Source organism: Mustela nivalis (genome assembly GCF_964662115.1).
Source record: "Mustela nivalis genome assembly, chromosome: 8".
Taxonomy (NCBI): domain Eukaryota; kingdom Metazoa; phylum Chordata; class Mammalia; order Carnivora; family Mustelidae; genus Mustela; species Mustela nivalis.
The window spans coordinates 121,543,177-121,567,975 of record NC_139027.1 but is presented as its reverse complement, the minus strand read 5'-3'; the positions used below and the strand labels follow the sequence as shown (position 1 = coordinate 121,567,975).

At 45.2% G+C, this 24,799-nt stretch overlaps 2 protein-coding genes and 1 long non-coding RNA gene across 5 annotated transcripts in view; 2 read left to right on the top strand and 1 right to left on the bottom strand.

The window, feature by feature from the left end:
* Positions 1–24,799, top strand: part of TRPC4AP (transient receptor potential cation channel subfamily C member 4 associated protein) — a 265,655-nt gene that overhangs the window by 30,729 nt on the left and 210,127 nt on the right. The window lies entirely within an intron of this gene.
* Positions 1–24,799, top strand: part of UQCC1 (ubiquinol-cytochrome c reductase complex assembly factor 1) — a 97,282-nt gene that overhangs the window by 70,826 nt on the left and 1,657 nt on the right. For 2 of the 3 annotated variants that reach the window (XM_082746166.1, XM_082746167.1), the window contains exons 8-9: positions 15,091–15,168; positions 21,919–22,032. In XM_082746166.1, the coding sequence (XP_082602292.1) occupies positions 15,091–15,168; positions 21,919–22,032 (192 nt within the window). The remainder of the gene's footprint in view (positions 1–15,090; positions 15,169–21,918; positions 22,033–24,799) is intronic. The other variant, XM_082746168.1, reaches the window with a different exon arrangement.
* LOC309872259 lies at positions 11,347–24,674 on the bottom strand. The gene is made up of 2 exons (XR_014315754.1): positions 22,956–24,674; positions 11,347–11,680 (listed from the first exon to the last, which is right to left on the bottom strand). It is a non-coding gene; the product is annotated as an uncharacterized lncRNA (long non-coding RNA).

Genomic DNA, 24,799 nt, shown 5'->3' with positions numbered 1-24,799 from the left:
TCATGGGGCATCCTCGAGTAGCCTCCTCAGGGCCCGGCACAGAGCAAGGCGCATTTTAAGTACACAGGAAATGGTGCTTGATTTCATCGAACAAGTGGTTTTGTTGCATTGCAAGAAGCTCCAGGGGAAGAGCAAAATGAAGTAAAGACAGTCCTTTCAAAAATTAATAGGTATTGATCCCGGGTTTTGGCACAAAAAAACCAAAAAAGCAAACAAAAGCCCTGACAGGTATCGAAACATCTATGCTAAATATATGGGTAAGCATATTCTGAAAAATATTTTCTTGATTAATTGTCCTCAACTATCCCCTTGACTCTTTCCTACTTGACACAGTGGTGCAGAGCAGAGCTATACATAGGAAGGCAGGGGGCCTCCCACTCTCCCTTCCTCACCATCCCCCGATGCTGTGCCCTTGCATAAAGTGTCATTCAGTGCTTGCCATGTGCTGAGGATACAGGTGTTACCGTGTGACCTTGTCCTCCAGGAAGATACATTAAAGCTTCCATCAAACATCCTTGCTTCAGTCTTAGAGCAATTTCTCCTTCCTTTACATCAGTGCGTGCCAGCTTTTAGCAATAGCAGACTCTTATCTTAGCCCCGTATCAGAACACCATACATACAGCACTGGGCAGTTCTCATTTTAGGAGCCTTGAGTGATAGGATTTGGACAATAGCACTAAAATGACTGTCTTGGGGCGCCTGGGTGGCTCAGTTGTTGATCATCTGCCTTTGGCTCAGGTCATGATCCCAGAGTCCTGGGGATGGAGCCCTGCATCGGCCTCACTGGGGAGCCTGCTTCTCCCTCTCCCTCTCCTCCTCTCCCTTGTTCCCCTTTTCATAAGTAAATAAAATCTTTTAAAAAATAAAATAAAATTACTATCTAACATTCTATGTATTTTATTTTGTCTTTCCCCTTCCTAAAATGTAAGCTCTAGGAATTCAAGTATTATCTCTCTCTCCTCCTTTTTTTTTTTTTTAAGATTTTATTTATTTATTTACAGACAGAGGTCACAAGTAGGCAGAGGGGCGGGCAGAGAGAGGGGGAAGCAGGCTCCCCGCAAGCAGAGAGCCCGATGCGGGGCTCGATCCCAGGACCCTGAGATCATGACCCGAGCCTAAGGCAGAGGCCTTAACCCACTGAGCCACCCAGGTGCCCCTCTCCTCCTTTTTTAAAGGATTTTGTTTTTAAGTAATCTCTGTATCCAATGTGAGGCTCAGACTCACAACCCCGAGATCAAGAGTCACATGCTCAATCTACTGAGCCAGCCGGGGGCCCCTATATTGTCTCTTGATTATTGCTGTAGCCTCGACTCTTAGAACGTGTGTGGTGGGTGGTTAATACTGAATATACATTTGTCGATGATGAAGGCACTATTGAATTTTTTTCTCCTTCATGTTCAAGCAGCATTATTAATTGTATGGCTCTGTTTAAGGGTTGTTTTACTCACTTATTTATTTAGGGCACATTTTTGCTAATGTTCGCATGCTAATCCTCAAATGCCTTTGGTAGAGAGTGTACCAGAGAGAAATGATCTTACAGGGCTTATATGCCAAAAAGAGAAATGAGGTGGAATCTTTTCTAGGTTAGGTTCTGAACTAAATAGATGAACAAGTAAGATTGGAATTCACCTGTTTTTTGTTTTGTTATCTTTTTGCTGCAGACTTTCTAGAGAAGCTAGCTGGCCAAGCACAGGGCTGAGTGTGATGACAGGATGGTGCTAGAAACTAGGCAGCCCCCAGGCGCTGAAGGGAGGGATGGAGACTGGCAGCCCTCTGCACAGGTGGAGGAATGGGTTGGGTTTGTAACCAGATTTCTAAGGCAGAATCACAGTGGTTGAGAGCCCTTAGACACCAAAGTCAGACGAGGCTCAGATCCCATGCCAGCTGTGTGACCTTGAGCAAGAACCTTAGTCTCTGTGCCTCCATTTTATTCTTTGTAAAATAGGGATAACTCTAGTACCTACCTCACCTTACTTAAAGTATTGTGAAGGGTTAAATGAGTTACCATGTGTGAGACTGTTTAAAGAGTGCCTGGGGGGCTAGATAAAGGTTTGCAGCTCTTCATTTTATTACTTATTAAGTATTTGTATCAGATGTGATGATGTAAATAGAAAAAGAAAGGCAGTTTTGCATAGTTAATGGAAAAACTGTTTCAAAGAGATATGTCTTGCACAGTCACAAGGTGGGAAATGGAGCTGTGTGGGCCCAGAGTTTGCGTAGATTTCCAGGCATTTCTAAGTTCTGAGGGGGGACTTGAATACAGATCGTTGGAGAGAGCAGCTCTTTACCAGATACAGCATTCCAACCGAGGTTTTCTTTTTCCTTTAGATAAAATGTTTACTGTTTTAGCAATATTTTACTGAAAAAAGAGGACAAAAAGAATTAACCTGTAGAGATGAGGGCCACTCTCAGAGCTCATAAAGCCAAGTGTCCATTCCATTTTCTGGGATTCTGAACTTTCCTGCTTGTCTCACCACTGCCCTTCTCATTACTAGAGCAGGAAAGCTTCTTCCGGAATCCAGACTCAGCCCTTCCCAGGATACTTCTACAGGATTCTGTCAGCAGAATAGCTGAGCCTTAAGACAAAAGAATGTTGGACTAAGAATCAGATGACATTGTGTTTCTGTGAACATCTCCACCATCTCTGAGCAGACTGACACTTGTCGACTCATCTTTCTGAACCTTTGTTTCCTAATCTCCACAGCAGGGACCAGCCTGTTTCTGAGGTTACCACAGGGGCGGTATTTGGGAAGTTGTGTGGTTCAGAGCAGTAAGCAGTAAGGAGACAGCAGTGAACGACAAGCATTGTGTATGACCCATGGAGAATAAGGGAAGTGTCCACTTCACCTTTTGGGGATAGACTTTGGTCTGACCTCCTCTGCCCAGCTGGAGTCACCAGTTAACCTGTGTGATTCTGTGATTTAGGGTGGTACCTCTCTTTTGCTCTCCATTACTGCAGAGAAGGAGAAGACAGGACTGTTTGGTAAAAGAGCTAGGAACCTCAAGATTGGGAAGAGGTAGATTTTGGATCCTCTGAGAATGTTTTCTGGGCAGCATGATGCCTGTCTTGGACTTGCTGAGTGGGAAAGGACAGTGCTACCTCCGGTCTTCTGGGATGTTTAGATCCTCAGCACCCAGGACAAATGACAGTGCCCAGGCTCCATTAGTGTTCAGGCTCTTACTAGCTTATTAATTGTCCATTTTCATCTGTTCTGCTTATATGTCTATGCACTTGAGATGGCCAGTGCTGATGGGGAACAAGCATCCTATGGTTTCCCACTGTCCCCAGTCTGCCTAAATTTAATAAAAAATCACTTAGAAAGCAGCATTGTGCCTGCAGCTTTCCTGTGCTCATATGGGCAGTCATGAGGTCCATGGTGCATTTGGGAGCCTACAAGTGTCTCCGGAAACCTAAGGTGTGTCAGCATCTTGCTGACAGCAATCAGACCTCGTGACTGCAGGTAGAACCCAGAGGAATGATATCCACTGATTCATTTCCACTGAAAGGGGATCAGGCTCCTCGGCCCTGGTGTTCTGTACTCCTGCTCCACCGCGGATGCCTGCCGAGCTCAAGCTAAGTACACATCTTGCTCATATTACATCTTGTTCAAGTAGGATTTTCCATTACCACAGCACAGGAGACATTGAGGGCACCGTGATTGCTAAAACCCTATAAGACTTGTTGTCTGTCCTGAGTGTGACCAGGGTCAGAAAGTCATCAGCTTATGATTACAAATAGCTGTTGCATTCTTTTTGCAGTTGGTATCCAGGGAGGTCTAATTATGTGCAAGGCATGCCCTCCTCACCTTTCTCCTCTGCATCCACCTGATAATCAAATCATGTTGATCCTGATGTACAAATCCTGATCCTGCATTTCTCTGGAAGGCCTGCCTTCCTCTTTATGCCTGTTGTCACTTATGTTAATTCAGTTCCTTACCAACTCTCACCTGGGCCATCGCTGCAGCCTTCTCCAGTATTCCTAGCTCTGGCCTTTCCCCTGACTTCGTGGTCTGTACTTTATACTTCTAGGGCTAATTTTCAGAAATAAATCTGTCCATGTAACTCCCCTGTGCCTAGACCTCTTCTTGTGGCCTTCAGGGTCATTTCCAGTCAAACAGATACTGCCTTTCCAGTTCTGCCTCCCTTTCCCTGCTGCTTTCCATTCATGGCCTTTTTCTTACAAATTTTCTTCTGCAAATGCAGTATTTGTTTACCTCTCTGTGGCTTTGCACATACCATTCTTGCAGTTTGAAAAGTAGTAATCCCTGTTCACCCTTTAATACCCAATATAATAAATGTTGCTTCATCTCTGAAGCCTTTCAGCCCCCAGACTCACCGTTGCCATTTTTTACAGTGTGCGAGGTGTTTCATTTGTGTGTGTTTTGTCTTCCACATGAGATCACAGACTTCCTCGGGATAGCTACTGTGTTTCGTTCATCCTTTATGTCCACTGCATACCGTAATGTCTTGAATATAGTAGACACTCCATATATGCTTAGCAAATGTGTATAAGGCAGTGTAGAATTCTGCACCTGGACAGCTTATGGTCTAGCAAGGAACGTAAGTTACTTCCTAATACTTAGAAGGGGGTAACTGTTTTGTTTTTTTTTTTTAATTTTTATTTATTTATTTATTTTTATTTTTTTATTTTATTAATTTTTTATTTTTTATAAACATATATTTTTATCCCCAGGGGTACAGGTCTGTGAATCTGGGGGTAACTGTTTTAAGAGAGGCTTCAATATATACACATGGTTAAGTCACAGATTGAAATTCTTGTGTGAGAAGAATCATTTGTAATTGGAACTGTCTTTTTTTTTAATTGTGGTAAAATATACATAATATTTATCATTTTAACCCTTCACAAGAGTACCATTTGGTGGCATTGAATGAAATGCATTCAGAATATTACATACCCGTCACCACTATTTATATCAATTTTTTCATCATCCACAACAAAAACTCCCTCATTTCTTTTCTCTCCAACTCCTCACAGCCTCTCTGCCTATCCTAGATACCTCACAGAAGGGGAGATCATGCAATATTTGCCCTTCTCTGTCTGACTTGTTTAAGTCTAATGTTTTCAAGGTATATCCATGTTATAGCATGTATTACTTTGATTTCTTTTAATGGCTGAATATTATCCCATTGCCTGTTAGATACCATATTTTGTTTATCTGTTCATCTGTTGATGGATGCTTAGGTTTTTTCCGCCTTGTAGCTATTGTGAATAATGCTGTTGTGAACATTGGTGTACAAGTATCAGTTCCAGTCTCAGCTTTCGATTCTTTTGGGTATTTACTTAGGAATGGAATTAGTAGGTCATAGGGTAGTTCTGTATTTAACTTTGTGAGAAATCACCAAACTGTTTCTCACAATGCTGTGCCATTTTACATTCCCACCAGCAATGCTTTAGAGTTCCAGTTTTTCTATATCCTTGCTACCACTTGATATTTTCCTTTTCCTCTTTTTTTTTTTAATTATAGCCCCCCTAGTAGGTGTGAATGGAATTATCTTTTGCTTATTATACTTCAGTAATTGCCTTGCTGATTGGTTCTACCTTGATTATTGGCCATTAATGACCACTAATAAATGAAACTGTTTTCACTTTCCAAATCTTGTATTTAACAGCAGAAAACCAAAGCCTGATCAAAACTTTTGTGCACTGGCACTTGTTAGCAGGGCATGAGCCCTTTGTTAAACTTGGAAATGTAAGCAAAAGGGCATTTCTTAGGAAAGTTTCCTAGTTATTCTTCCATAGCACTCGTTATAAAACAGGCAGGGATCAAAGGTCTGTTAATGTTTAACCTGTTCACTTCAGAGAGTTAGCTGGCTTTTTTTTTTTTTTAAGATTTTATTTATTTATTTGACAGAGAGAGAGATCACAAGTAGGCAGAGAGGCAGGCGGGGGCGGGGTGGGGGGAGCAGGCTCCCTGCTGAGCAGAGAGCCCAATGCGGGGCTCCATCCCAGGACCTTGAGATCATGACCCGAGCCAAAGGCAGAGGCTTTAACCCACTGAGCCACCCAGGCGCCCCGAGTTAGCTGGCTCTTAATCTCATTGGAATGATCAGTGAGAGAGGAAAAACCCAGTTGCCCACTTCATGTTTTCTTACCCTGACACTTGTGAAGTTCTTTCTCTGTTCAGTCAGAGGTTCTCCTTCTGTATGAAGTATTTTGACTTAAGTCTAGAACACTGGAACCTGATAGTCGTGGAACTAGAGGTGGTCTTGAAATATTTCAGTGGAAGAGACTGCTTTGAGAGAGGTGTGGGGTTTCAGAGACCAGGTGAGGACACACTGAAAGACAGGCCTCTTCAGGCTAGAGTAGTGTTTGGAAACCATGAAAACAGCAGCAGCGTGTACACAGGCCCGCTCAACCCCTCCCAAATCCATGTACTCAATCCTTGTACTCAAGGGGTGGGTGGACATCACTAATAGAAGAGGTAATTATGACAGGGAATACTGTATTGAGTCATTCTGCTGCCATGTGTTGAGCAATGCACCGTCTTTGCCCTCAAGGAGCTCACAGTCTAATGCAGTCGGGGAATGACAGGGACAGACTATGAACAGACTATTAAAATAGCACAGTATGACTTCCTGGTGGAAATATTAAAAAACCATGTGAAGGAAAAAAGCAACAAGTGTTAGGGAACTTGAAAGACTTCACAGAAAATAAGATGATGCCTCTTCTGTAAAATGAGAACAATGACACCCCCCTTTTAGGATTATTGTGAAGATTAAAGAGATAAAACATGAAGTTTTTAATACAGTTGCTGACACATGGTCGATATTCTACAACTGTTAACTAATGTTGTTATTACATTATTATGGAGAGGTTTTATTGAATTGATGAATGACAATATATCCATTGATTACACTCGAGACTGACTTCAGCTAATTTAAACAAACAAAAAAACATTTATTGGGGGCTAACTAGTGCTCACGGAATGGAAAAGAGAGTTTGACAACAGGCCCCAGGAAGCTCAGGGATTGCAGTTTAGTAATAGGAATTTAGTGCGTTTCTTTGGGATGACCCAGCTTTAGCTGCCTTTTATCTTTGGGTGTCTCTGTTCAGAAGCAAAACTCTGATTAGCTGGGATTCTCTGCCCGTCTCTGTGATGAGGGGACAGGTTTCCAAGACCAGCAGCCCACCAACTCATATGGAGTTGGGACGGAGTAGGTCCAGGCCCTAAGGAAGGGATGCAGGGAGTGAGTGATACTCACCTCAAGCAGTATTCAGAGTATTCCCCAAATCTGCTGATCCATTGATACCGATGCTGGAAGCAACCAGGCCAACTCATGAAACACTCTCTGGGTGTTTCTTTTGTCCACAGAATCTTGAATGCTCTAGCTTATGACCAGTGGCAACCCAGTGTGACCATACCTATCTGACATTCTTCATGGAAATTTCTCTGGTTTCTCCATGTTTGTTATGATGGCTAAAACAAAGACTTTTGACTATTACAATAGTAGAAGAAAGAAAACTTTCTGACCTTTGTATATGGAGTTTCTTTTCATATGTTCACCTTAATCATTTCTCATTTGTCAGCTCATGATCAGAGAATTGCTCTGGGATTTTATTATGACTATGTGTGTAGTCAAACCCTCCCTTCGTCCGGTTACTTATTATTTTAGCCTATACATACTGCTGTGTATTTGACCTTGTTGAATCTCATCTTGTTTCTAGAATAACTTTTCAAGAATTCAGAGTCATTTTCATTTTACTCTAGTTTTTCAAAGTACTAAAATTAACAATTTTAAATTTTTTGCTTCTGTGATTCTCCATTTCTGATAAGAAATTTTGACTCATCAAAAGCAGAAAGATGTGACATATCAGCGCAGACACTAGATTTAGGGACCAGCTGTCCAAGATAAAAGTTAAAGCACTGTCACAAGAAGAATGTGACTTCGGAGCAAGCCATTTAACATTTTTGAACTTCTGTTTTCCCGTTTATAGAGTCAGGACAATAGTAGCAGTTAGTCTGTGAGCTCCTAGAAGGACAAGGTTATTGTCATGAAACACAAATAAGATTGTATATGTGAATACATTATCAAATCAAATATGATGTATGCTTGCTGTTACTATCACCACTATCATAATTATTATCATTTCCGATTTTCAGTGGAGGCTCCCAGAATTGTTTCCTTTAGAACTTTGTGCTGTCAGTGTTACTGTTGAAACAGTGACTCTTTCAAGTCAATATTAACTCTTCTAACTGGAATATGCATGAGACTTGCCATCTGGGATGCAATAAAAAACTTCAAAAACAAGAGTATAGCTGTTATCTTCCTTTTATCTGTACGTCCTGACAAAGAAGAAAATTAAATTGGCGTGATAGTTTGATCTTCCCAGGATCATAATGTTCCTCATCAGCTCTTTTCAGGGTGTTTTCAGACTTAACTGATGTGTTGGAATGTCTTGTCAAGTGGGTAAATTACTGTAATTTTCAAGGACATCTGTCTCTTGCTTTGCTCTTTTCCAAGCCTGAGGAAAAGATTCCTGTGCTTTGTAACCATTCAGAAATTAAAGCCAGCGGTTCGGCAGGTATACCTGCCAAACCACTTACCTTGTTTTTCAAGACATGATCAGGCTGTGCAAATTTTGAATATGCAGATTCCAAGCTGCAAGACTGGGTTTTTTTTTTTTTTTTAAAGATTTTATTTATTTATTTGACAGAGAGAGATCACAGTAGACAGAGAGGCAGGCAGAGAGAGAGGGAAGCAGGCTCCCTGCTGAGCAGAGAGCCTGATGCGGGACTCGATCCCAGGACCCTAAGATCATGACCTGAGCAGAAGGCAGCAGCTTATCCCACTGAGCCACCCAGGCGCCCCAAGACTGGGATTTTTAAAATAAATAAGTAAGTAAGTAAATAATGTAAAAAGGCATTTCAATGTAGCCAGCTTCCCCGTGCATTAAAAGTTCAAAATGATTTACTAAAATAAGATGTAAGAATTATCTCATGTTTTGTTTAGGTTGGCTTTTCATCACAGCTGAAATAGGCCTTACCACATGATTTTCTAAAGAGGGAAGAAGAAATCGAAACAGACCATCTTTTCAAGTTTTACTATTTTTCCTTTTCTTCTTTGGTGTTAATGTAGTTTTCTCTGGATCTGCCTCTCTCTCTCTCTCTCTCTCTCTCTCACACACACACACACACACACAGAAAGAGAGAATTTTATTTTGTTATATTTTGTGATCATTGCTATAAGGCCCTCAGTAGATCTGTTAGCCATCATGCAAGTTAGCACATTAAATGCAGGCATGTGTGTTTGGTTTGGTCTCTCCACGTCCTCCTCCTCTCTGTCTCTTCTCACCTGTTTCTGTGTGTTTTGCATAATATTGTACAGTGAGCTCATTTCTAACATTAAATTTAATAGACTGGCTGATGTTCAGTGCACATTAGCCTATTGCCGTGCAGTCGCTGTAGCCCATGGTGGTGATCCTGCAAAGCATTGCTGATGGCATTTCTGCCTGCTGGAAAGACCTGACCTGTGATCCTTTGCACTGTTGTACCCTTAGGATGAATTTTGTGTATTCCTTATGCTTTAGTCAGCAACTCTAGCCACCCTTTATTAGTCATTCATTCCAATAATTATTTTTCTTTTTTTTTAATTTAAGATTGTACTTTTTAAGTAATCTCTACACCTAATGTGAGGCTCATAGTCACAACCCCAAGATCAAGAGTCACATGCAGCACTGACTGAGCCAGCTGGGCTCCCCCATTCCAACAAATTCTTATTAGGCTGCTACTGTTAGTAGCTTTGCCTCAAGCCAGTAGCTGTAAAACTTACTCTTACCTTCATGAGCATCCGTTCTTGTGTTGTCACCACCAGCCTTCGTCCATTCTGTCCTCCCATGCCCCAATCAGACCCTTTCGCCCACTAGTTTTCCCAGGAATGGGGCTTTTCTATACTAGCGATATCTAATGTCTGTTAGTAATTGGCCAGGAAATGACCCATCTGGTGACCTGTCTCTAGCCACCATTGCAATTGGGAGTCTCTGAGTTGTGTTTACTCAAGACCTTATTAGTTGTTTTTAGCCGTACTTCTACAGAGAATCTGAGTTGTAGATACAGAAAGTGGTGGCCACATAGTTTTTTGTGTTCATTCTAACATAGATAAGCACTGGAGTCAGACTGCTCTGTATTCTCATCTTCACCCACTATTTCCTAGCTTCCCAAATGTCCGTTTCCTCTTCTCTAAAGTGGGGATAGTAACAGTACCTGTCTCAGTCACTGGGAAGGATTAAGTGAGCTCACATGCATGAAGTTCTTAGCATAGGTCTTGGCACTTGGTAAACAGTGAGTTATGGGACCTCTTTCTGGACTTAAATCACTTTTGTGGGGCACTGTAGACTGGGGAGAGGGTAGGCTTTGCAGAAGATATAGTTGATAAGCTATGTCTTAGAGGATAAGAAGGAGTTAGCGTCCCAGTGGGTGAAGAAGGGGAAGGAATCCCGGCAGTAGTATGCTTAAGAGCTATAAGAAAGCAAGCTTATTTGTGAAAATTGCGTATCGTTTACTGTGAATGTAGGATGAGCTAAAAGTGGGGAGGTGGGAGGAGGTGAGGCAGGAAAGATGACCAAGAACAGATCACAGAGAACCATGTAGAGCTCATGGAGGAGTTTAAACTCAATCCTCCATCACTCTCTCCATCCACATAATCTGGTTCCTCTGTTATTAAACAGTCACAGAAACATCTTGAAGAGTAGCAACAGCAAAAAGGGGGAAGAGGGCAGTGACTTGGCCTCAAATGAACTGGCTTCTCTTTAAAAGCTAATATTCCTCCTTGAGAATACCATATTAATTAAACATGTGCCTTGTGAGATTCATTATTGTTTTACTTGTGTTCCCTGTTGGTTGTCTCATTCATTAATCTGCTGATTAGTAACCCTGAACTCTTGTATCTCCCCACCCCCTTTTTGGCATTCCCTTTTTAATATACTATGCTGTTCCCCCTGGGACGTCAACTCCAGGACCCGTCCCTGGCCTGCTCGTGTTTGTTTTCTTTGCCCCTTGTGCCTGCCTCTGCTATAACATTTGTAGTATGTGTTAAGTAATCCTTAAGGTAACATTTTTATTATGTCATAAAAAGTGCATGGCAAATATATTATAACTCATGGACTTTGTTTAAAAATGAACGGATAATTTATTGAGTGTGTTACATGAGCCTTGCTCCCCTCCCCATTTCAGCTGAGACTCGCTGCTCATTTAGCCTAGCCTCCTATTGAGTGCTCCCGCCCTGTGACATGCTGGGAAAGCAGACCCATGGTTGGCTAGAAATGACATCATAGTTTATGTACTCAATAAAAATTTAATTAAGTCATTACAGGAATTGCAGTCATCATTTAACCCTCTGATTTCTTCTGTTTAGTTTATTATTAAACATTCAGTAATACCAGTCACCAAATCCTGATGGCTTATAAAATATCTGCATGAATTTTAATAGCTTAAATAAATGGGAAAATATGAGTAACTGATATAAAAGGAACCTTTTCCTTGTGGTGGTGCTGTATGTATGGGTTTTTATGAAAAGCAAAGCATTATGGAAAGGATAAGAGTTTACTGAGAGAACAGCCCAACACTATCTGGGAGGAGTTTCTCATTCGGTTTGTCCATCCTTGGATTCATCACAAGCAGGGTGCTCCATCCGGAATCATCTGGCAGTGGGGACACAGAACCTGCAGGTCAACAAACAAAAGCTTAAGTGCGGGAATATCCAGCTCCCCTTGGCCTCTGGGCTGGCTAGGAGGGCCCAGTGGGGTGAGTCCCGTAGTTCAGGAAGCTGTTCTCACTCACCCTCACCTGTTGCCTGCAGATCATGTGTCTGCACTGATCGAGCTTCCACCCTGTTCCAGGAAGGGCCTTTTTCATGATCTAATCCAGCCTGGGTGATGATATCTGAGAGCCATTCCTGGCTGTGGCTGCTTGCCATCTCTCAGCTAGAGGGGAGAGGTAGAGGCAGCTTATAGGTCACTGGAGTTAGACTATAGGACCAGAGGTGGTAGAGCCTTGCTCAGAGGGAGTTCTCCCCTTGCTTTCCATTCTTCTGGGGTCATAGCCAGCCAGAATGCAGGTGCATCCCAAGAGGAGAAAATGTGTTTGTATGTTACTGGACCTTGCTGGAAACTGAGGTTTGCAGATTAATGTGTTGCTGGTCTCTAGAAATGTCCTACAGATGGTGAAGCAGGTAAAGCACTTTCTAGAATCAGGTTCCGATCCTGGCCCTCCAGTATCTTTCTGTGTGACCTCTGGCAAGTTCCTGACCCCTTTTTGGGTCTTAGTTCACCATTTCTTCAGAGGGATTGAACTAGTTGATCTCTGAAGACCCTTCCAGCTCTAAAGCTTACTAGGTAGATGCAACACATAAACTAAGTGTGCTAAGCAGGTTCAGTGCCTGGTTGCCTCTGAGAGATGCTCTTGCCTTTCTGTGATGTCTCTGACGTCTGTTTGTGGCTCTGATTCTTCTTGCAGGATGAGAAGAATATCTGTACGGGAGTAGGGAGAGCCCCACAATGGCTCTCAGCAGGTCTGGGTTGTAGTCCCATCATCGTGCTTCAGAAGGAATGAACTCTGTCTCTGGCTTGTTTCTTGACTCTGCATTTCACCCCGGCCCATTCTGGAAGATGGTGCAGTAACTAGTTAGGCAATACCTGTCGTTGAAATTTCAGAAATGTGCAAGGTATTCGAGCAGCAAAAAAGGGGAAACAAACAAAAGGGTGTCATCGGATAGAACACGTTATGCGTGGCACTCAGGCCCTTGTAAGGATTCAGTCATCAGCATGCCAGTCTCAAGTCCTGTTCTGGGGCAGGCCCTGGACCAGGTGTCTGTTGGGGGTGCTAAGGTTAATCAGAGTTCCTTATGACCTTTGAGTAGCTTACAGACTAGTGGGAGAGACAGGTATATACATGGCTCTAAACCGAGTTGTGCATCCAGGAGGAAGAGTGTGGACAGAGCTCTAGGAACATAAAGACTGGAGGTCTGATTTGGCCTGGGTTGAAGGTAGGGGGGAAAGGTCATGGATTGTACCACCAGCTGCATCCAATCTCACATTTTCCAGTCTTGAGCTGGGCTGTTCTCTCTTCCTTTTTGAAAATTATCCCTGACTATTGGAACTGGTTTTGGTTTTCTGTAAACAAACCAGAAGGTATTACTCATAATTCATTGCATTTGCAGAGCACGTTACAGCTTAGGGAGGCTTTCAGCATACACTGCTGAATTAATGAATGAATGCATGCTAATTCGATTGCTGTGTAAACCAGCACTGTGTGTAGTGCATTTGAAAAGCAAGGAAGTAGATTATTTGACTTGCCCAATATCACATCCTCTGTATACAATACAGTTAGAACTTGAACCAGGTTGTCTGACCGAACCCAGGTCCTTTCACTACTCCTTTCTGCTCTTCTTCAGAGACCAGTTATGAACCACAGGATTAAATCATTCAGTCTTTGATATATGATACAAAGTAGAATCATCCTTCTGGAGGCAGGAAGCTGATGGAACAGAAGGCACGTGGCCTTTGGACTCAGACTGAGCTGGATGTTGGTCTCCGCTCTCTTACTAATTTGCTGTGGGACCTGGGGCCAGTTACTTCACCTGCCTGCGGCTGTTGTCTGTGTCCATAAAAATGTGAGCGAAGCACACCTACCCTCTGAGTTCCAGTGAGCTAGAGGCGAGGATAGCCATAAAGCACATGGGCCATACTGGGTCCTCCCTCAGTCAACAGAGGGGATGACAGTGGCATGGTTATGGTCAGGGTTGTTAAAGGACAAATCTTATCCTCCACGTTAACGTTCCTAATAACTTGGTTGTTTCTAAAACCTGTCAGTTTAAATATCCAGTGAGTCCTTCCTTATGTCCTGTACATTACACCAGACTTTCTGCTGGGATCCCAGAGAGGAATGAAACATGGCCTGGGCTTTTAAGCATCGTCCTAAAGGTGTGGAGGTCAGAGTTTTACCCTACTGAAGGTGTTGACTGAACTCTATAGTCCAGATTCTGAAGGCCCACCTGGCTGTTCTCTGAGAGAAGTTCTACCTTGGAGTCCATGGTCTCCCTGGAATTATATTTCAAAACAGTCTATTAATATTAACAGTCTTACTGGGGACCTGGGTGGCTCAGTGGGTTAAAGCCTCTGCCTTCGGCTCAGGTCATGATCCCAGGGTCCTGGGATCGAGCCCCACATCGGGCTCTCTGCTCAACAGGGAGTCTGCTTTCTTCTCTCTCTTTGCCTGTCTCTCTGTGATCTCTGTCTGTCAAATAAATAAATAAAATCTAAAAAAAAAAAAAAAAAAGATCAACAGTCTTACTACTTTAGCCCGGCTTATTCTCTCCTCTTCTTCATAGCCTCGGGGGCTCTCCATTCTCCTCAGCATCTCACTTAGGGTCCTGCTTCTCTGCCTCCTCTTCACATTTCCTAACAACTTCCTTCTGTCTTTCACCACCACAGGCTTCTTTGAGTAACCCTTAGATGTTTCCTAACCTGGTCCCAGCATACCTTTCCAGTGTTCCTGCCCATTCACCTTCCCTGGCACTCCCCAGACATGCCCTTTCCTCCCTCTGTACCTTGGCACACCTTGCTCTCTTGGTCTAGAATGTCCTCTCTCCTCCAAGGTCCACCTAAGTGTTACTTCCTGGAGAACTCTTCTCCTGCTCCCAGAGCAGAGATCATTTGTACTAAATTCATTTATTGCTCACCACTTTTGGGATAGAATCTGAGGCAACATATTACAGTTTAATTATTTTTTACATGTTTGTTTTTCCATACTAGACTGTGTGCTCCTTCAGCTAAGAAACCATGTCTTACACTTTGTGTTCTATAGGGTCTAGCACAAAGCCTGACATGTACTTGGGGCTCAGCTCATTAGACTGAGTTACTGCTTTGTGTAATCTGGGATCAAAACCTGAACGAAGCTGTCAAATTGGGGAGAGTCCTGGCAGATCAGGGAAATGGAACTAGCAGTTTGACCTGTTAAGGGCCTTCTCTCTTTGTTTTTTTACTAAGAGTCTGTGATAGTTTAGAGGCAAAAATAAGTTTTGTTTTTCTCCCCCTTTTTTCATACTTTTGTTTTTGTCATTTTGTTTCTGTAGGTTAATTCTTATATCCTGAAGAAGAACATGATCCTTATGACAAATAATTTCTATGCAGCAATCTTGGGATATGATGAGGTAAGAGCATTTGCCAAGCCTTAAGCAGAACATTGGCTTTCCCCAACAAAGACCTTTTTTTTTTTTTTTTTTTTTTTTTTAAATCTAAATTTTCATTAGTGAACACCCAGTGTAGTATTGGTTTCTGGAGTAGAATTCAGGGATTCATCACTTACATAGAAAGACTTTTGATGAGAAACTCTGAGGGAAACTTCAGAGGATATTGTCACTACCCTACCATTATGGCTTAGAATTTATTTCCTCATCTTCATTGACTTGGCAATAGGAATGACTATGCCCAGCAGTTTGCCTAGTGCTTGGGAAAGAGGGCACAATAGAATATGGTCAGATCATTCAACTACTAGTATTTATTGAGTCCTTGTGGGGTGCTGGATGTAGGAACAAAGGCAAATCAGTCACTGTTTCAGCGTCTAGAGATAGGAAGACAGCATGGGCTGCCAGACAAATCATATACTTTTGTGGCTTTCATTATAAAAGCAGTACATACGCATTTCGAAAACTCATAAAACTGCACATAAGTGGTTGAAGTAAATAGAAGGCCCCTTTCCTGTCCTGCCCAATTCCCTGTCCCAGAGGAAAACTTTGTTAATAGTTTATTGGGTGTCCTTCCAGACGTTATGTTTGCATACACAGGCACCTACGTATTTTCTTTACACAATGGAAGTTACACTGCATACACCATACACTATTTTTCACTGAACAATATATCTTAGGCCTCCTTACACATCAGAACATTTAGATCATTTTTTTTCATTGTACAATATACATAACATCAAATTCCACCTTTTTTTTTTAAGATTTTATTTATTTATTTGACAGAGAGAGATTACAAGTATACAGAGAGGCAGGCAGAGAGAGAGAGAGAGGGGGAAGCAGGCTCCCTGCTGAGCAGAGAGCCCAATGCGGGACTCGATCCCAGGACCCTGAGATCATGACCTGAGCCGAAGGCAGCGGCTTAACCCACTGAGCCACCCAGGCACCCCCGCCTTTTTTTTTTTAAGACTTTATTTATTCATTTGACAGAGAGAGATCACAAGTAGGCAGAGAGGCAGGCAGAGAGAAAGGGGGACGCAGGCTTCCTGCTGAGCAGAGCCTGATGTGGTGCTCGATCCCAGGACCCTGGGATCATGACCTGAGCCGAAAGCAGAGACTTGAACCCACTGAGCCACTCTGGCGCTTCTCAAATACCACTTTTAAGTGCATATTTTAGTGGTCTTCAGTCCATTCACATTGTCGAGCGACTGTCCCCACCACCCACCTCCAGAACTTCTTCCATCTTCCCAAACTGAAGCTCTGGTACCCATTAAACCCTTACTCTTCCCTCAGCCTCTTCCTAGTCCCTGGTAACCAGCACCTTCTCTTTTCTGCCTCTGTGAATTTGAATACTCTGCGTATCCCTTGTAAGTAGAATCATATGGGTTTTATTCTTTTGTGACTGGCTTACTTCACTTAGCATAATGTCCTCAGGGTTCACCCATGTGGTAGTATCCCGTCTCATCTTTCTCCCCCACTATTATTATGGAAATTTCAAACACATCAAAAAGGTAAAAGCATGGTGTAATGAACACCGGTATGCACACTACCGGGGTTCCTCATACTTCATCTTTTTAATAAAACGTGTGCTTTTCTGCTCATTTCGTGGTGACCTCCAGATTTAATGCAAGCACCACCCCTTCTGCAAAACAGGCCTAGAACTTTGCCAGACTCAGCTCCTTCCACCTGCTCCGGACTCCACCGTACTCACTACACTAGTGTTAACTGTCACCCTGGCTGGGTGGGGACTCCTTCTGGGTGGTGGCACTGTCTACTGTGTCGGCATTTCTCTTGCCTGGCCTGTGGTGAGTGAGGAATGAGGAAGGGAGGAAAGGCATAAAGGATGAAAGTAGGGAGCTGCAATTCAGGCTGGAGGAAGTGTTACTAGTGTGAAGATCATAATAATTAAAGCCAGGAGATAAGCTTACAAAAATAGGACTAGTTAAAATTGAGGTTTCCTGATTCTTGGCCCACCACATATTTATAGAAAACAGCAAGATTTATGGGAGAGCAGTTTAGCAATTGAGTACACACATGTCATCGATTTAATATGAGCTTGGTGGGCATGGGACAGGAGTTGAGAAACACTGCTTCCATCTACAAATTAATTGTTAAATTAGATACATTCTGACTTCAGAAACCTTATAGTGTATAGAAAAATGAGGCTTAAGGGGCACCTGGGCGGCTCAGTGGGTTGAGCCTCTGCCTTCAGCTCAGGTCATGATCTCAGGGTCCTGGGATCGAGCCCCGAGTTGGGCTCTCTGCTCTGTGGGGAGCCTGCTTCCCCCTCTCTCTCTGCCTGCCTCTCTGCCTACTTGTGACCTCTCTCTCTGTCAAATAAATAAAATCTAAAAAAAAAAGGGGAGGGCGCTTAGAATTGAAGAAATAGAATTCTATATTAGCTGGCATTTGGTTGAGGACTTCACTACAGCTGGCTCAGCTGACTGCTTTCCCCAGTGTTAATAATGTTCTGAATTGTGTGTCTTTTCTGTCCCTCCCATCCCAGTCCAACCTGGCGGGGCCATCTTATAAACACGCCTGATGGCAAGAGTCACCTGGGGAGCTGTTCGAATCTGATTCTTGAGCACCTCTCTGAAGATTCCAGGTCAATAGGAGTGAGGCCTGGTGTTTAGCAAGCACCTTTCTTGACTCTTTAGAGTGGGAAGGTTTGGGAAATACACTAATTACCTGGGACAGTTTTTTAGAAATACCACTTGTTTGGGCCCTGTTTCCGCAAAGTTCTGTGTTAACTGCTGTAGGTGGGCATCTGTTGTAAAAGTTCCTCAGGTAATTCTAATGCACGTGCAGATCACGTAGGTAAAATTCAGATCCTGACTCAGCAAGTCTGGGGTGAGGCCTGAGATTCTGCATGGCGAACAAGCTGCAGGTGACTCGGTGCCTCCATTCTGCAGGCCGCACTGGGAGTCATGAGTTCTAGAGCTGTGCTGTCCAAGACTAGCCACGGGTGGCTCTTTTCTGTTGTTGTCAGCACGGGGCTTGAACTCACGATCCTGAGATCAAGACCTGAGCTGAGATCAAGAGTGAGAAGCTTGGGTTGCCCGGGTGGCTCAGTGGGTTAAAGCCTCTGCCTTCAGCTCAGGTCATGATCCCAGGGTCCTGGGTTCGAGCCCCACATTGGGCTCTCTGCTCAGCAGGGAGCCTGCTTCCCTTCCTCTCTCTCTCCCTTCCTCTCTTTCTGTCTGCCTCTCTCTCTGTCTGTCAAATAAATAAATAAATAATCTTAAAAAAAAAAAAAGTGAGACGCTTAACCGACTGAGCCACCCAGATGCGCCCCACATGTGGCTATTTTGGTTTCAAGTCCTTATATAAAATTGAAAACTGGTTACATTTCGGGTGCTCAATAGCTTTATGTGGCTGGTGGCTGCTGTGCTGGACTGTGTGGCTGTTGAGCATTTCTGTCATCCCAGAAAGTTCACTTGGACAGTGCCATTCTGCAGCCCCCTTTTCCTAGAATGCTGTTTGGGTTTTGCCCTTACCCTGGCCACTTTGGGAACCTTCCTATGTTCTACTACATTAAGTCCCAAATTCCTCCATGGAATTTCCAGGCCTCCTTTCAAATGTCCCCATTGTGATATGTCCTATCCACTGTTATCTCCCCTTGCTTTTGAGTGTGTAACCTTCTTTTCCAAGTGAGGCCATTTGCCCCACTGCCCCACAGATGTGCTGTGCCTGCTGGAAGCCCTCCTGGGCAAGGAGGTTTGGAGCGCAGCGGCCAAGTCCATCAGCTTTGGGCCTGGCACCTTGTAGGCACTCTCTTTGTAAATATTCAGTGAACCAGTGTAGTCTCTCTTGCTTAAAATGTAGCTCTCCAGATATTCTCCACTTTTAAAGGCCCCTTTCTCCTAGTGCCTTCCCTAACCTCTCTAGATCTGTGTTTGTTTACTCTGAATTTCAGCCTCATCCACCCATCCACCCATCCATCCATCCATTGAACAGGTATAAAGTGCCTACCATAGGGGATGCGCTGGGAATATATTGGTGAATAAGACAAACATGGTGTGGTTCTTCTCCACTGGAGCTTACCTTCTAATGGGGAGATAGACAGTAAACAGGTAAACAAGCAAACATCTAGTTAGAGATACAATGTCATAGCAGCTAAGACAGAAGAATGAGGAGCGAACTGTGTCCAGTCTACCTTGGGAGTCTCCCTCTAGCGATGGTCAGTTGTTCACTCTCTAGGACTTGATCCTGTGCTGGTGGGCACTAGCTTGTTTCTTCAACTAGCTGCCCGTGACCTGAGACCGTTTTGCTGTGATTCTATGTTCTCAGCGTCATGCTAAGCACGTAATGGTGTCACAAATCAGTCTCCTCTGAACCAAACCTGAACCATACTGGGACCCTCAAGGCACAGGCTTCCTCCCAATTACTTTAGACATAGGTGTCTTAATCTCTGGAGGGATGGGGTTTTTTGTGTGTCGTGAGGGAAAATAGGCAGACCCCCTAGTAGATTACGGAAACATTGCTATGCAAACTAATATTTGGCCTCTAAGCACCCTTTTTCCTTTCCTGATTTCTCTCTCACAGACCAGTCTCCCATTTGTTTTCACTGACTTACTAGCAGTTTGGTGGAAAGAAGGCTGAAGTTGGGCTCGTTGATATATTCAGCCACTTTTTATTGCACCCACCACTGCAAGCCGGGTACTGTGTCCTAAAATTTAGAGCTGGTCAGGCACCGTCCCTTGACCTCACCAGTGCATTCTGGTCCTGAGTCTACTGCCAATTAGCTAGATAACCTCTAAGCCTCTGTGTACTTATCTTCCAAATGGGGATAATAATAATCTATTCTTCTGGCAAATGTAGTCATTAGGGGCCAGGTGTGTGAAGAAACTGACAGCCTGGAATAGTCAGGTCTTATCACTGTTCATCTGAGTCCTGAGTCATCCTTTTCTTTCCGACTGATGGTGGACTTGCCCCTTCCCAGCCATCTCCCCCCTTGCCCGGGGTGCCTGCTTGCAGCAGGCCGTGGCTCCCAAGGCTTTCGCTGTCCTGCGCTCTGTGTTCATTCTCTAGGTCCTCGTGACACCCGCTCCCACTGCTGGTCCTTCCCGTGCAGCACACGTGGGTCACTGCCAGCAGCTCCACTTGTGCCCAGGGCACTTCAGACACAGGCAGGCTGTTGTGTTAGCAAATAGCTTGGAGAACGGTGATGTGCCTGAGCTTGTTCGTGGGCCCTGTCCCCATCTGCCAGAAGAAGCTGGTTTTCCTGACTCAGCCATTGTGCCAGCACAGCCTCTTAAGCCAGGAAATCAGAGGGATGTTTAGCAGGGGGCATTTGGACCAGGTTGGCTGTTTTTCCACCAAACTGTCAGCACCCCACCCTGGACTTGGCCCTTCGTGGCAGCAGGCCTGGAGTCAGACCTCATATGCCACCGTGTCCCAGAAGCCAGTGAACAACATCACACTGAAGGCGTGATCTGGGGTCTTCAGAGCCTGTGACGGCCGTGATTCTGAATTCGCACAACAGCGCTGTGGGCTGGGTCTTACTGTGCTTGTTTGGCTCATGAGGAACTGAGGCTCAGGAAGGGCTGGTGGCTTTCCAAGGGCCACACAGCTGTCAAGTGACAGAGCTGCCGTCTGAACCTAGGTGGTCTGATCCCTAGATCTCACTGTTGGTTCAGCTGTAGCCACAGCGGCCTGCCAAAGCAAGCTCCTGATTCTTGTATCTGACATGCTACACGTAACAGAATGCCTGTACATGATCTCACTTTTATAATGCAAAGATGCTGTATGTAGAGCAAGCACTTCGGTCTCTGTTTCATAGATGATTAGTGAATTGTCCGCCACCCCTGAGCATGGTAGTGGCTGAGCCAGGACTTGACCAGCCTTCTGATTTATAAGTCGGGGCTTTGTCTGGTTCCACATTAGCATGGCACCCGGACAGAGCAGCTTCTTGGGGCCTTTCCCTTCAGTCACCCTCCCAAACCCTCCCCTTCCCTTAGAGGTCCAAACTAGAAAATGGCCCTAGTCCATGGCCCAGGTGCTGATTAGTCTCTGTGATACTTGATATCTGTTCCTTCTTAGCAGAGTCCTCCTCCGTGCTGCAAAGGACAATATCAGATATACACACATGCTCACGGGCTCTGAGCATTCCCTCTGGTCTGTGGCAGTCCTTCTAAACAGCCTGTTCCTCCACTTGAGGCAGGGCCTCAATCCAGAGATGGGTGACAGTGAGGCCAAGGTGCCTGGTTTGCTCTGCCTGAGAGCCAGCTGCCTTGCAGATATGTGCCTTTGGACTAGGAAAAAGGTGCAGTCTATGCCCACCTCCTTTTCTGGGGGAAAAAATATCCACCCACAATACTCTGTGCCCATTCCTTACAGATAGCAGTAGGAACACTGTATCACCATTTCTCTTCTTGGCCTCACAGGTATTGCTGGGGCATGTACGGTGTGGGAGAGTGTTGGGAGCTGTGGCCTGGGAGGGCGGCCAGACATGAACCCCATCTCTGCGTTAATCTTAGCCAGACACTCGACCCCTCTGGCTTCCATGTCCTTCCTCTGCATAAAATGAATGAGTTGGACCAGATGCTGAAGACCCTTCCAGCTCTACCACGTAGCTGCCGTGTTTTCTCTCTTGTAGTGTCTGTAGGGTCTTTGCAGTCCGATTCTGTGATTGCTGGCGTGCTCACACTATCCCCACCTTTTGTAGGTCTGGCTCTGCCAGACTCCCTGGAAGACAAGTTATACTCTCTTTTCCAGGGGATTCTTTCAGATGACCATGGGCTGGCTGCTGCACTCTGGAGGACCTTCTTCAACCAGAAATGTGAAGACCCCCGGCAGCTTGAATTGTTGGTGGAATATGTGAGGAAACAGGTGAGCAGGCCTACCCCTCCCCTCCAGAGACTCACAGAAAGCAGGTCTTTCTGAGGTCTGGAGATGCTGGACTTTCAGAGGATTGTGAGAGGTCGAGTTCCCAGAGGCCAGCCTGAGGGAATTCTGACCACATCCTGTCAGCAGCAGTGCTCGTGAAGAACACCTTCTGTGTGTCTGTCCAGCTGTGAGCTAGGCTGGGAGAGGGAATGGGGTAGAAGCAGCAGCTCTGAGGAGTCTGCTCTCACAAACTTAGGCATTCATTCACTACCTGTATTTTGATTTGCCTGTTACGTGCCCAGTGCTGTGCAAGACCCCGGACACACACAGTCTCGTAGGATATGGGAATGGGGTACAGTGTAGTTGCCTACTGTAGCCCCCTCCCTCCCCACTTTGAAGCTCCAAGGTTCATGTTTCCTGCTCCTGATCTCTAGCAGGACTGGGCTCCAGGTGGCATTCCACGGGCGTCCTTCGAGACTGTCCCCGCCAAGTGCTAGCCACAATCAAGTAGGGTCCTCCTGCTTCATTCGCCAGCCCCTCGTCCGCCAGGGCTCCCTGACACCAGAGCTTCTAAGAGAACTCCAGAGTGGGGACTGCTTAACTACATCATTTTCCTTGAAACCATGGCTACTTCCCTCCTTGATCTCTCTGTCCCCCTGATCCTGTACTGATGGGAAACCCATACTTGATAGATGAGTGAGCTGAGTGGCAGAGAAGAGGAACATAGAGGCTCTTCCAGGGTCTCCCGGTGAGTCAGCCCGCACAGCTGGCCTACAACCCCAAGCTGGTGATTCATGTAGCCACTAGAGGCCTTAGCTGCTCCAGACGGCTCATCAGCTCAGGCTGTCCCATGAGTCACACCTTTGCTTCATGGGCCTGGCCCTGGAGCTGAAGGGGCCTCACCCCACAGTTATTCTCTTACTCACCTGTGTCCACGGCCTTTAAGCTTTCAACAGCCAGGAAATGGAAGGCCAGGCCCTAGCTCTCAGGGAGAAGACAGGGCCAGCAGGAACAGCTTGCTGATTGCTGGAAAAACCACACAGTAGGCTCCTCAAACCCAGAGAATAGAGAACCCCAGAAGCCAGGACTTTTGTTTGATCATTCTTCAGATCTGCCAGAGCTGGGAGAAAGCACTGTGGCCAGAGGACTCCACCCACGGAGAGCTCTTAAGACTCACACTGTTGACTGGCCTCACCGTCAGACACAAGTAGCAGTTGGCAAAGCAAATGCAAAAGCAAAGCAAATGGTTTTTTAAGAGACTGGCTTAACTTTTCCATCTGCCATGGTGGGCTTGTGCCAGGGGCCACAGCAAGAGCACAGCTGGGACTTCTCCGAGAGCCCCAAAAGAAGGGACTGTACACCAATCCCTTAGGAGTCCCCATATTGTCCAGTGAGAGGCAGGCAATAGGGAAACAGTGATGGGGCTCTCTGAGGAAAGCAGGGAGCTTTGATGGGGACCTGGTCCTGTCAGCAGAACTTATGAATATGTGCTGTGCCGGGGACTCTGTTGAGAAAGCAGAGATACATAGGACCCAGACCTGCCCTCGAGCCAGCTCATGGTTTGGTGAGGAGAACAGTCAGGCACAAGGCTAATAACCCTGGCGTCAGTCAGTCTGTGAGGTGATACAGGTAGGAACAAAATATTGTGAAAGGCCAAAGAAAGGCAAGACTATGAGTGAGCGGATCAGGAAAGACCAGGAAGCTGGGCCCTCGGCAGACTAGTCCTGTACCGCCATGATCCTGGTTGGTCTGGTGGGTAGCCCAAGGGCCAGTCAGAGGTTACGTCGGGATTTTCAACACAGAAGATGGGCAGAGAGGTGGCGTGAGGCACAGAAATGGAGTTGTCGGAAAGAGAATGTATTTTAGGCAAGGTCTTGGGTCCGTTGCTCTCCTTGTACTGGAAGACGGCAGGACGTGTGGAAACCTTGACCTGAGGTGTATGTGAGAGACGGGTTGAGTTCAAGGGTCAGCAGCCTGAAGGTGACAGAACAGGAATGAAGGAATTCTTCAAAGAGGGAGAAGATCCAAGGAACTAGGATGAAGCCTCCGACTCCTGCCGCTTTCCTCCCAAACGCCTTCGCACCCCACAGTGGAGCTTCATCTTTGTGAATCCAGTGCCTATTCCTGATGTGACCCAGCTCCCCTTGATTTGGCCTGTCCGCTAGAAAGCCTTTCTCATTCTGCTGTTCTTACTAGCAGCAGCCCGGGGAATCTTCCCCGAGACTTGGCCACTCATTAGATCACCTGCCTCTTGCTGAACCGCCCAGCCTCACCTTCCCTGCAGCTGCTCTTCGTTCCCCATTGCAGGAAACACCCCCCCCAGCCAGCCTAGTGGGTGAAGCTGGACCCACTGGTCTGCCTGGAAGCCCGCTAATTGTGGGGTCAGAGCTCACTAGAGGACAGTAGAGGCATACATATTTAAAATAAAAAGTTCCAGTGACTACAGTGTACATGTACTGTATCGTTTAATCTCTTCATGAGTCCTGTGGGGTGCACGTTACTGTCCCCTCTCTCAGGGAAACTTAAAGCTCAGAGAAGGGAATTAGCTCACCGTAACACCACCACCCTGAATGGACAGATAAAACTCACATACACATCCCAAGAACATGTCTCCCCGGCTATAGCCACCCTAGAAAGTTCTTGCAGTCCACTAGAAAGTTCTTGCAGTCCACAGAGTTGGGGCTCGTGTGTCTCTCTGTTCAGGGGCATTACAGGGAGTTCCCTAAAGCCTTCCCCGTGAGCTGCTCCAGTAACTCATTTCTTCCAACCC